The 14,307-nt window shown below is 33.7% G+C and overlaps 1 protein-coding gene across 1 annotated transcript in view; it reads right to left on the bottom strand.

Annotated features, from left to right (window-relative positions):
- The window catches only part of DAT (Sodium-dependent dopamine transporter), an 81,601-nt gene extending 78,987 nt beyond the window's left edge, over positions 1-2,614 (bottom strand). The window contains exon 1 of the mRNA XM_067774348.1: positions 2,381-2,614. Within this exon, the coding sequence (XP_067630449.1) occupies positions 2,381-2,390 (10 nt within the window). The 5' untranslated portion in view covers positions 2,391-2,614. The remainder of the gene's footprint in view (positions 1-2,380) is intronic.
- Positions 2,615-14,307: the final 11,693 nt, after the last annotated feature.

Genomic DNA, 14,307 nt, shown 5'->3' on the forward strand with positions numbered 1-14,307 from the left:
AACGTACGGCGCGTTTGTTAAGGCCAATAACATCAATATTATCTGCATATTGTACGCTCTTATAATAGATTGGGCCATCACGGATTTGTTCTGCTGCTTCAATTAACTTCTCCAGCATTAGGTTATAGAATCGCACTAAAAGGATCCGCGTTCTGACGTCACATGGTTTTAAATTAGGCCTCGTGTGAGATAGAAGATTTAGCAAGAGCAGGAAACAATCTAACACGTTCTGTGATCGTGTCCAGCTCTCCCTATGCTAAGACTGCAGCTATTACGAGTGACACCGTTATCAGATCTAGAAATAGCATAAAAGATACATCCTAGAAAGCCTCAAGTATTTTCCAAGTATCGAAATTGAGTTAGTGTATGATTCGATATCTGTAATTGTAAATCTTTCCAGGAAATATTGAGATGTCTTATTGACATTTGGTATATGAGCTCCTTGGCACTCATTTCCAACCGCTATTTAAAATGAGTGAAATCGGATGATAACCACGCCCACTTTTTATATATATAACATTTTGGAAAACACAAAAAACCCGATTTTCTACTAAATAATAAACCTATAATGTTGAAATTTGAAGTGTGGACTGATATTGAGACTCTTGATAAATATTTGAAAATGGGCGGTGCACCGTCCACTTGTGATAAAATGCATTTTACAAGTATTATTTATCATAAGTCAAAACCCCTTAAACCTATATTACAAAATTCGGTAAAGAGGTTGCCTTTACTATAAGAAATGTTTTGAAGAAAAATTAACGAACTCGATTAGGGACCACGCTCACTTTTATATACACTTTTATATAAGAGATTTTCCTTTGCGAAAAAGAGCTTAATATCAGTGGTATTTTGCTTTCTAAATGAAACTATAACAAAAAAGTTTGAAAATATTAATATTAACATTTTTTAAAATGGCCACGCTCAATTTTTGATTAAGAAATTTTATATGTTTCGGGAGACATAGCTTGAAGAAAAATTAACATATTACAATAAAATTGGAAATACCTACATTCTTTATAGCTGGAAATATTTTTAGTATGGACGGGATCGGTTAATTAAGGACCACGTCCACTTTTATGTACAAGATGTTAAAAATGGTCGTTAGCTAGAACAATAAGCTGTAACTTAGCGAAAAATCGTTTTGAATCAAAGATATTTACATTTTTTTTAAATGGGCGGTGCCACGCCCCTATTTCGATCAAGCATTACATAGCATTTGTACAGCTTAAAAATAATAAGTATCTCATAACATAATTCGATTCACATGTTGGGCTTATAACAAGAAACATTTCTATTAAAAATGGCCTACATCGGTTAAAGACCACGCCCACTTTTATATAAGGGATTTTGGTAACGTTCGTAGATGAATGGTATATACAAAATCTATGCATAACATTGTTTTTTTTTTACTTTCAAATTGTCATTATAAAAAGAAAAAGAAAATTGAAAAAAATTGTATGGGCATGGCACCGCCCCCTTTTTTGTCCATGGAATTTCTCACGATTTTGGAGCCGTGACTCGAAGAAGAGTTAACGTATACTTAAGTTAGTATAATGAAATATATTAGTTAATATTGTGACGAATATTAGCAACACTAAGGGATACTATCATCTCTAAGCCAATACTAAGCAGTGACTTGTATGCACATCAACAAATCAATCATTACGTCTATACATATGTCCATACAAGCAGCGGAGAGAAACGCACAAACACATGCATATATCTGAGATACTCCCAAAAGGGAAGCTATAATAATCGTACATCTGTAGTTAAAGCTGAGAAATTTATAGCTGGTAAACGAGTAGTAAATTCTAGAAATAGAAACGCCTAGAAGTATGCGAACGAAACATCACAGAGTATAAAAGGGGTTAAAGCTGATTAAGCAGTAATCAGTTGGATTTAAGCACGCTATCTGTTGAGAAGTAGAAGTGTTATTGTGAAAGTAGTCTAATAAAGACCATTTTGCATTATTGAATATTGGAGTTATTTATTCAACAGTTTAGTGAAGGTTGCAAAGAAGGGGAATTCCCCAAAATTCGTTACAATATATTAGTTAATAGTCACATACTCTTTTGTCAAAAATGTAGGATTAGAAAAGTAATTTATCTGAAAGGAGCTGTACAATTGAAACTCACGCTAAGTATATAATGTTCCATTGCACCCGAACTTAAACACCCTTACATGTTTTTTATAGCTTCAAGTGTAGACTTCGCAAGTTTAAAATTTAAGCCCAGTTTTATGTGCTCATTTTTACGATTAAATTTGGTTTGGTCACAGTAGTTCAAAAAAATTGCAGATTTATATCGTTTTGGTCGAAATTTTCCAATGCACTTGCGGTGGAGCTTGCATCGAAAAAAAAGTTTTTATATAATCATACCTAAACTCATATCTGCTTTTGTATTTCTTTTACTCGTTTTTTTCTACAATTATCGTTTTGCTAATTAAGTGAAAGCAACATAAACACTTCACAATAACGGTACCAAACTTTTCACATAAGATAACCGTTAATAGTTTCACAGATTGCTAATTTTGAAAACATTTGTTTTTTTTTCGAATTAACAGTCCGTAATTTAATCAAAGTTCTTCCGCATTTAACGTTCATTCTACTGCTCTTCCAATACCGAACTAAAGCTTTGTGGCAACTGGACGAGAGCAGCACTGCTAAGTCGTCATTCTGCAGCAAAAAAATATAACTCAAATACCTCCCACGTTTTTTAGTGCCCTAATTAATAAACTTAACTTGTTAGATGATAAAAAATTCATATTTTACAAGTTTATGTAAAACTTGATTTTGCTATTTTCATTCAAGCGATAAGTAAATTCGCTTTCAGTTGTATCAATTATGTAGTATATTACGTTTAAAAGTGTAAACAAGTGAACTTATTGCCTTTATTTTTTTTTTTTATTCACATCAAATGCACTCCTTACATGCCGACGGCATTTACATTTATAGCAAACTGATTTCTTTCTCATTACCATATCAATAATCTACCCCACCGCCGTGGGGTGGTGGTAGCGTGCTCCGCCTATTACACCAAGATCCAGGGTTCACGCCCCGGGCAATGCAACGTCGAAAACTAAGAAAAATATTTTTTCAATTAGAAACAAGTTTTTCTTAACGTGGTCGCCCCTCGGCAGTGAACTGGCAAACACTCCGAGTGTATTTCTGTCATGAAAAACTTCTCATTGAGAACTCATCGGCTTGCAGATACCATTAAGAGTCGGCATAAAACATGTAGGTCCCGTCCCGCCAATTTGTATGAAAAATTCATAGGAGCACGATGCAAATTGGAAGAGAAGCTCGGCCTCAAATCTCTTCGGAACTTATCGCGCCTGACATTTTTTATTTAATGCAGCATTAGAGTTCATACACTTAGCTGGTTGCTTTAATATTAATTTTATTCAAAGTAGTCACGAGTGCACACTCACAAGTCCGTTTTATGAAATTTGCATCGTAATGCGCTGCATTGAGCTAAGAAGAAAATATATCGAAAGAGCATTTACGTTATTTTTATGATTCAATTTGAAGGAGGAGTGGTAGTGATAAAATTTTTTATTAAAAAGATTTACAAAATTATTATATTTTTTAACACTTTTATTTAATAATGAAATATAGAAATATACTAACAATTATTAAATAGAACTTACTAAATTTGCGCTTAATCATTTAAAGAATTTTGGCCGAGCAACAAGTCGCGCCTGTCGCTTCTACGTTGCGCTAACTTCCCTGGTAACACCTAAGGAATTTAAATCGCTTTCCAACGGCTCCTTCCAGCAGAGTGGGACCCACCCTCTTCCTCTGCTTTCGTAGCCGGGTTGCGATGAAAAGGCATTGTTAACCGGACCATCATTAATTTTTATTCGCATGACATGGCCTAGCCAGTACATCCGCTTTGTTTTAATTCACCAAACTATGTTGATGTCTGCATAAAGCTCGTACAGCTCATCATTAAATCTTCTTCGGTACTTGCTATCGCCAACACGTAAAGGTCCGTAAAACGTTCCTCTCACAGAATCCCAGCCTTATCTGATGTTTTCATGGTGCATGCTTCAGCACTACATAGAAGGACGAGGGCGATGACCAAATAAACCAAGTCTTTTACTATTTCGAAATTATGGATGCCAACAGTGGCGTGGTTGCCAAGGCGCAAATGCGCTGACTCTTTGCTTGATGACAGAAGGAACTTTATTTTGTCTCCTCATGCACCATCAAATCCATCTTGTCCGCTTATTTTTCCAGTTTGGAGTAACCAGAACTTACGGCGGGAGCAGTTTAGACTCACGACATCAATATCGTCAGCATACGGTCGTTATTGCACACTTTTCTAGAACATTGTTCCAGAGCGGTTAAGTTCTGCAGCTTGTATTATTTTCTCCAGCATCTAATCAAGGAAGTCGCGTGGGTATCCTGTCTGAAAGCTCGTTTAATTTCGAACAGCTTGGAGTGGTCCTACCCAATTCTGACTGAGGTGGAGGGTGCTGCTCAACGTCATTTTGCACAGTCGATTAAGTTTTGCGGGTAAAGCAAATTCAGAATTGGGTGTCAATTTTAAACAAAAAAGTATGCACTTGCGGATGGAAGTAGCTTGCTTTACCTACTTTCAACAAATGAAACAAAACAAAAACAATTTCTTCCGTAGCTTCTATCGACTTGATCAGTGGTAACGTCTAGCGATTTCTTTTTTTCGATAGCCGATTTAAGATCGTCGATTTATTTGTCTATTCATTTATTACATTCGTAAATTTTATGATTTTGAAACGTATTCACAATAATTTCTCTTATTAAATTATGGTTATTTTATTATGATGGAAAAACTGAAAGGAATTACACATACTGGCTGATATAAATATAAGTCAACCGAAAAAAAAATTGGCAATTCTTATCCGTTCATCGGTCCATCCGTCAGCCTGTCCATACGAAGAGTCATCTTCACATGTTTTTTGCTAAAACTTTCATTCAACGAAATGTATTGCGACGAAATTCAACATTATACTTCTTCTCAGATTGTTGTGTTCATGTAATATTTTAAGATTTGAGTTATTTTCGTAGTTTCCAATATAAAATTTGTTTGAAGCATACCATATAGGGTGAAAACGCATCCATGTGAACTGCCTATTTATTTAGAAATAAACTATATAAATAAATGCATACCGCGATAACTTCCGAAGATATTTCAAGCCGAATTTCTCTTCCAGTTTGCATCGTGGTCCTTTTTTCTTACAAATTGGCTGGACGGGACCTACGTGTTTTAAGCCAACCCCGAACGGCATTTGCAAGGCGGAAGACTTTTCACTGAGAAGCTTTCAATAGAAATACACTCGGAGTGTTTGCCAAATCACTGCCGAGGGCCGACCCCGCTTAAAAAAAAATTTTATATAATTGAAAAAATCTTCTTTCCGAGATTTGAAAACAGGATATTTGATGTGGTAGCAGGAGCACGCCACCAACCCTAAATAATAAGTCTAGAATTATTCAATCGTAATATTGTTGACTTAAATTTAACGAAACATAATTTTTTCATCTGCTGTTACTACTAACATACTCAAGGCTTTTACTGGTGAAGGCACCTGGTCGATGGCATGACGGCTTAGCCATCATAGCGCTCGACTATGTGTCTGAGAGCTTTCGGATATTCCATCTACGCTCTTTCAACCATTAAGACAGCCACGGTATTGCAGCGCCCAAGAATTGGATGATATGCAACCACAGAGTTTATACCTCTGATGCTTCCAATGAAAAACAACGGTGTCCCCAATGTGAACAATTTGCGATAACTCGAGTTTATCCGCAACTTTTGACGTTTTGACGATTAAAAATTAAAGCTAAGTAGCCAAAGTAGTAAAGTTAAATTCAGTCTCCCCTAGTTTGTTTTTTCAAACTATACATAATTTTTAAGCTGCTCTCCAGTGCGTCTTTCATATTTGTCCCTCTTTTCAATAGCCCTCCTGCTCTACAAGAAAGAATCCCTCCACCTTACAGTTAACTCCCTCTTGACATGTCCGCAAAATTTGAATTGAGTCCAATAGTTTAAAGTGGTGAAAATAAATTGTTTCATTTTTCATCCTAAGCATTTCGATACGTGGGCAAAATATCGAAAGTTTCACACAAAATTTTGTAAATCTCAAACTTCCACAGTTTGTTTTATTGTTGTACTATCGGACCTCGGTTTATATGTCAAAAAGCAAAATTTAATAACCACGGTGTCAAGGAGACAGTTGTTTGAAAATTTAATATTTCCCTCATACGTAAATATTGATACGTTTTTTTTTATAGGAATCGGAATAGATATAGACTTCCTTTTTCAAAATTATCAACATCGAAAAAGATTTTGGTTGAGCCTTGTCCGTTGGACCATACGTCATTAACACGATACCTTAATTAAAAATTGAAAATTTTGTATACCAGCTTATCTTCTGTATTTTCGAAGAATATATCTGTTTTGAAAATACGTGAAATTGAATTATAATCATACACACTTTGTCGATATGAAAAATTAAAAAAAAATGGAAAAAAATGCGAAATTTAATATCAAAGACCGATAAAGTGAATACGTTAGTTGACTTCATTGAAAATAGGCGTGGTACCGCTTGTATTTATTAAACAAAAATTTTAAAAAATTTTAGGCCATTAATCAAAATCCTCAGAAAATATCATGTTGAAATGTGACATGTGCGTTGCTCTTGCTAATACATATATACAAACTTTATGAAAACTAATAAAATCAGTTTGGCCACTTTAAGAAAAATCTTTATTGGACTTTCGAAAACAGGTAAAACTACGATAATTCATAACCAAAGATCGATGACGTAATAAAATTTAATACGTTTACCTTATGACTAAGAATTAAAATTGTTTAAAAGAAGAAACCCTTAAAGCTTTTCAGCCACATATAAAAAGCCGTAAAAGATTAAGTTGAAATTTGACACGGAGGATGTGGTATATAATAGTAGACTTTGTAAAAATTCACAAAATCGGTAGGCGACCACTCCCACTTTAAAAAATGTTTTCAAACTCTGATGGTAGGTTCAATACCCTTGCTGTATATAACTTAATTATACTGATATTTTATCCCAGAAATGGGTAGCAAAGTACAAAAGTTTTAAAATAAATAAAAGCTTTTTAAATTTTAGAGCATAGGCGTGGCACCGCGAGACGTAAATCAAAGGCAGTTAGTATTACTTTTCAATTCTACAGAATGTTTCTGGGTTATCAGTCTTAGTGCCGTATTAAGATCTGAGGAAAACTCGTTAACGACCAGCTCGTATTTTATAAAAAAAACTGCTAAAAAATTTAACCATTACAAAATTGGCATTATATTTATGATACAAAACTATATGCCGAGGCCTTAACTGTTTTTCTTCATTGTAAAGTGGTTTTATGTGCCATTAAACTGATTATGTCAGAGTGGCTTAGCTAGGTTGTCGCCTTGTCACGTTAGCTCACTAATAAACCAAGAGTGTGCTTGGGCGCAAGTGACCGGCAGTACGGAGTTTCTTGAAACGCATGCAAAAGAGTCGCTCTGGCCATTCCCCTGTTAATGACAGTCAGAAACTTTCCCCACTTGAGTGAACTTCTGCACGCGGCTCCACCCTCTCTGCAAGCCACTTATAGTACGCGCCCTGTCATAAGAGGCAGAAGGATGGACCATGACAACATCGTATGAGGAGACTCTGGGATTGCTCGAGAGAAAATGTCTCCGAAAGACTGGCGAACTTTACGCAGACATCAACATTATTTTTTTATTTATTTAGACATCAACATAGTCCAGTGAATTAAAACGCAGTGGCTTAGCTGTCTAGACCATGTTATGCGACTGAAAGAGTATGTTCCGGCTAAGAACCCGCCAATAGAAGCAGATGAAGCGACTGGCGCGCCTTGTTGTACGGCTATAACTGTTTAAATGGTTAAGCGCCGTTATAGATATGTTAGTGCAAGGTACCAAAATTAAGAAAAACAAATGCAAATGGTTCTGGTACGCACAAAAAAACTTTCAATACCAACAAGTAAAGGTGTCTAAGTTCGGGTGTAACCGAACTTTATATACTCAGTGTGACCTTCAATTGTACATTTCATTTCAGATAAATTACTTTTCTACATAATACGTGGCACCGCCCGTTTAAAATAAAAATGTCTTCCCATTTCCTCTTACAGTAAAACTTGATAAGTGAATATGATTGATTCAAAACTATTTTTTGCTAAGTTATAGTTTATTATTTTAGTCTACGACCCTTTTAAACTTGTTTTCTATCTAAGTTGCCGTGGTCTTAAACCGAACCCGTCCATTTCTACTAGAAATATTTTCTCCTATATGGAAAATGTGTGTACCCAATTTCATTACGATCCGTTAATTTTTCCTCGAGTTATGGCTCCCGAAACATAGAAAATTGCTTAGCCATAAAAGGGGCGGTGCCACACCCATTTTCAAAAATTTTAGTGTTTTCCAATTTAATGTTATAATTCAATTTACAAAGTAAAATTCTATTGATACAAAGCTCTTTTTCCCTAAGATATAGCTTATTATTTTCGTCTACGACCCTTTTAAAAATCTTTTATATAAAAGTAGGCGTGGACTTTAACCCATATCGTCCATTTTTTCTAGAAATATTTTCTGCTATAGGAAAAATTTGTGTACCCAATTTAATTACGATCCGTTAATTTTTCTTCGAATTATAGGGGCGGTGGCACGTCCACTTTTTTAAATTTTAAGTTTTTCCTATTTATTGTTATAAATACACTTGGGAAATGAAATACCATTGATATAAAGCTCTTTTTTGCAAAGATATAGCTTATTTTATTCGTCTGCGATTATTTTAAAAATCGTTTATATAAAAGTGGGCGTGGTCCTTAACCGATTTCGTTAATTTTTCTTCAAAGCATTCCTTATAGTAAAGGAAATCTCTGTCGAATTTTGTTACGATAAGTTTAACCATTTTTGATGTATGATTAATAATATTTGTTAAATTGATTTTATCAGAAGTGGGCGGTGCCAGGCCGATTTTAAAAAAAATTTTCAAATTCTTATCTAGAGACTCAATATCAGTCCACACGTCAAATTTCATCATTCTAGGTGTACTATTTACTAAATAATAAGGTTTTTTGTGTTTTCCAAAATTTTATATAAGGTAAGTGTCCCCAATTTCGTGGTACTAAGGATTTTTCTGATTTTCTACCTCTCTTGCGTTAAAACAAATGAAGGAAAACTAAAAAAAGTAAATTTTTCCTATTTAGTTGATCAATTAAGATAAGTTTCCACCTACCTTCAAACAAAACTAACAAATGTTTTAATTCATATAAATCAAAATGTGGGAGTACCTCAAATGTACCTAATTTCGTGGTAAACATTTTCTGATGTACCTAATTCCGTGGTAAAGCGTCCCTAATTTCGTGGTATTTAGTTAAACTCTAATTTTATGGAAAAAGATAGTTATAATTGATTTCAAAGGCAAATTCCTAAAGATACACAAATTGATTTACTGAAATTCATATTCAGAAATTTAAAATTTAAAACTATTTTTTTTCCATTGTTATTTAATTTATGAAAAGAAAGAGTTTCAAGACCAAAATAAATAAGTAAAAAAAATTAGTTTAATGTACGTACTTTTGAAAAACTTTTTATTTTTATGTTTTTGTTGTAGTTTTTTTTTCTGATTTTTTTTTTTTTTTTTTCATTAAATCTAATATTTCTTAGAACTTTAGACATAATTGATATGAAATAAGTAACATTAAATGAAAAAGGTTTAAAACAAAAATAAACAATAAAAAAATTTATTCAATTGATATAACTTGTTACTTTTCTAAAAATTACTTTTTTTTATTATTACTAAAATTTCTTTTTGTTATTTTTGTTTTTTATTTTTTTCGTGACAACATTAAGCGCTTCTGTCAAATCTTCTTTTGTGTAACGAGCTTTTGTCATTTCATAATCAGCGAATAGAGATCGAATTAAGTTTGAGGCAGTTTTCTTAAATGTATCTGAAAAAATACGCGCATAAATATCTCCACTCCAAAAATGCGTGCTTTCCTGCTGAAATGTAAATGCACAGTATACCACGAAATTAGGGCATGCACAAAATTTGATGTACGTAAATTCGTGGTATCGCTTTAAGCGGTAATTTGAGATTTATATTCAATTTTTTTTTTTTTTATTATCAATATTTACTCAAAACAATAGTAAAGAAGTTGAAATATTGGTACATTTTTTTAAATTAAATGAAAAATTATTGAATAAACAAAAGTTCTATAATGCCATTATTTCGTTAAAATGTTGTGCTTCGCAGAGCTTTTTGATTAAAATATTGACGAATAAATTAATAAAGGTGTACCACGAAATTACATCAAAATCTTCCTCGGGGGTTTATTTAATAATTAAAATACTTAAAAAATAGGGTTTCTTATGAAATGTTAAAGAAAATATGAAAAACATAAGGTACATCACAAACATCACAAAAAAGTGTGTCCCTAATTTCGTGGGTTAGAAATATTAAATAAAAAAGTTAAAAAAAATTATTTGAATGAGTTTTGCAGTAATAGAAACGTTTAAGAAATGTTCACTAAATACCAAAAAATTATCATCATAAAAAAAAATTTACCGATACAATTTTTAGAGGCTTAACAAAATACATTGGACTCCTTAACACTTTACTTAAGAGGCCTCCTTACAACAGGCTCATTTTCCGAGCTTCCAACTTTATATTGCTTGATATTTAATATTAGGTTTAATATTAAAAATTAGTAAAATATCAATTATTTTACCGTAAAAACCAATCTTTATTATGAAATTTTCAGTTTAAAGAAACACTCCCCCAATTCCTTGTTTGGAAGAAAAAAATCGAAATGCCACGAAATAACGTACTACCACGAAATTAGGGACACTTACCTTATATAAAAAGTGGGCGTGGTTATCATCCGATTTCGCTCATTTTCAAAACCAATCTATTCTGGGTCCAGATAAGCTCGTGTACCAAATTTGGTGAAGATATCTCAATATTTACTCAAGTTATCGTGTTAACGGACAGACGGACGGACGGACGGACATGGCTCAATCAAATTTTTCGATGCCGATGATTTTGATTAATGGAAGTCTATATCTATCTCGATTGCTTTATACCTGTACAACTAACCGTTATCCAATCAAAGTAAATATAGATATAGCGAGTAAAATAAATATCAATTTCAGCACTGCTTTTGCAAGAGGGCATGACGTATGAGTAACTTTGGAAAATAAACGAGGCTCTGCGCCTAGAAACCCTAATATATAAATATTTAAGTGTCATTTCCGCGCAGTATGGCACAACTTATATAATCAAATAAGTTTAATTGGATGTACTAAACAAAATTTATAAAAATAAATTTACCTGTATTTGCGAGTGACAAGCTAGAATTTTTGTGAAATCATTTTAAGCAGGTTATCTTTATGCATTACAGAGATTATAACAAATATAAATTTTTCGAAAATGTTGAAGAGGTCAGAAGTGCATTAGCGAAAATTCACAGAAAATTGATTACAGTATGCAAAAGTCGTAAAAACTTTAAAACGTTGCACATTTGGAATTAATTTAAAATTTACGTATTAATGAAAGAAAAATCAAACTTAAAAAATGTTATGTAATTTATTTCAAAAATATTTTGTTAAACTCTAGACTAAAGATTCTTTTTCTCAATCCATTTAGTATGTGTAGTTGGTTACACTTGCACTGCTTTTTAATGATATTTATCCCAAAACTTGACAACACTTTTCACCTTTTAACAAACAAAAATGATCCTATGCCGACCGCCACATTTGAACGAATGCAGAAATGTCCATAGAGAAGCAGCCTTTTATAGCTGAAGCTGAAAACGACAGCTAAATGTTGTGTAGTGGCGACAAGTGGTTGCAATAGCAATGTTCAACATTCATTTTCAACCATCAACACTTCACACATTTTCTGCATGTAACACAATGTGAGATATAAGTTACAAATATACATATGTACATATCGCACGTTTTATTGTAAACTGATTCAACTCGAAATTATGACTTTCTTAGATTTTAGGACCCACGAAGGTAACCAGCTGACGAGACTATGCTGAAATTTGTACAATAGCCAGAAAGGCCACAATAGCGAAAATAAAAGCCTTTGAATATCATTATGATAATGGGACTCTATGAAAAAATAAACCTTTATTTGCGTTTTCCCAAAAAATTTAAATTTATGATTACTTCTGTTTACAATAAAATATGCGATATGTATGTATATATGTATATTAGCCTGGCTCGATTTGTATGGCCGAAAGTTAACCGATATCGCGCCATCGATTTTTCGATAGGATTTGGGTTCAGGAAAAAAAGTTTCACTACACATACCCAAACAAATAATTTTCGAGCCTGCGAAAAAAAATGGCGAAAGGGTAAATTTTTCGACAAAAAAACATTCCCCAAAACCCAAAAAATATTTTTTTTTTTTTTCAAAAAACTGTTATAGAAACCTTGGCGATAACAGTTTTTTGAAAAAAAAAATATTTTTGGGTTTTAGGGAGTGCTTTGGTTGAAAAATTGACCCTTTCGCCATTTTTTTTCGCAAAGCGAAAATTATTTTTTTGGGTATGCGTAGTGGAACTTTTTTTTCCTGAGCCTAAATCCTATGGAAAAATCGATTGCGCGATATCGGTTAATAAATCGACCCAGTGTAATGTATATGCATTGTCCATGTGTGCCACCCAATAATTGAAGGTTTACAAACACAGCGCAGAAATTTACGAAAATCTTCAAGTACATACTTATTTACATATAGAGACCGTTTCGTGTTGTTGAGCCGAGGAGCAAAATAGCATGTGAAAGAAAAATAGGACGAAATTCGTACGCAAGCGCAACACTTTTCTGAGTTTGACTAGTACAAAACGTAGAGTTAATTGTACTTATAAACACATATTTTTATAAGAGAGTATATAAGTACATTTGTACGTATTTCTCGCCAAAATCCATTTAGTGTTGCCATTTTAGCTTTTTTCAAGTTAGATTTATCTTTTTTTCCTCAGTTTAGCTTGAAAAATTGTGATTTAGCTTTAAGCTTTTTTCTAGCTCTTTCAAACATTTTTTAGCTCTTTTTAGCTTTTTAGAAAATCTTAATAAAAAGTTTGGTGTAGATTTAATTTCAAGAACATTGAATGCATTTGAGCTGGTTTTTAAAAGTTTGAGGGCCTTAAGAAAAGATAGCGCTCGTATTGCTAATTTTGTTTGTTTGCCATTCGTTTCATAGACTTCGAAATTATTTCCGAGCGAAATAAAATTTTTGACTTCTGAAACATATATTTCGTTTTCTAAGCTGGCATGGAGACAAAAGGCCTATGCAATGCTATATGGTGCCCTATAAGACTAATTCGAATCATTACAAACTGCATCTAAGGGGATAACATAGGTTCCACCGTTGAATTTTGGAGACAGGCTCGAGCATTGTTTACTATATAGTTTGGCACCTTAAATTGTGGTCATGTTGTGAATATAGTTGAAGGCAGTAAAGAAGGCATGAATAAAGAACAGCAGAAAGAGTAGAATTGCATTGCATTAGTATACCTTCAATCTTGGTATCAATATTAAAGATAAATGTGGGAAAATAACTTAATACTTTAATATAAGCAAACAATTTCTCTTAATTACTGCAAATAAGGTGTTCCTAATGCTATAAATTCCAAAATTATCACAGTTTATGTCTGTGCTGTCACCTCTGCTGTGGACGCTGGTCATAATCCAACTGCTCAGGCAATTCGATGAGGGACCCGTAAAACTTACGGCTTACGCAGACGACGTTGCAATTGTCATAAGTGGAAAGTGCCTTCCAACGATTAGTCCTTTGATGGATCGGGCTCTTAGGGATATTATACCTGGGCATCTAATGCCGGTTTGAAAGTCAATGCGGAGAAGACGGATATGGTCTTGTTTACAAAGAGGTACAAGATCCCAAATTGGACCAGGCCTAATTTAGGAGGGGTGACCTTACAGGAGAAACCTTGCACAAAATATCTAGGAATCATCCTAGACAGTAAGCTGTCATGGAAGCTTAACGTGGAGGAGAGGGTCAAGAAGGTCTCAACGGCACTCTATGCATATACAAGAATGTTGTTGTGTACGTGGGGCCTATCGCCCTCTCTTTCTCATTGAGTTTTTACAGCGATTGTAATCCCTATACTATACTATGGAGTTCTTGTTTGGTGGAAAGCCACACAAAAAACAACATACCTCAAAAAATTAGAGGGGGTATGCAGACTATCGATGCTTAGCATTACGGGAGCCCTGAAAACAACCCCGACGGCTGCACTGTATGCCATTC

Source organism: Eurosta solidaginis, chromosome 3, assembly GCF_040869045.1.
Source record: "Eurosta solidaginis isolate ZX-2024a chromosome 3, ASM4086904v1, whole genome shotgun sequence".
Taxonomy (NCBI): domain Eukaryota; kingdom Metazoa; phylum Arthropoda; class Insecta; order Diptera; family Tephritidae; genus Eurosta; species Eurosta solidaginis.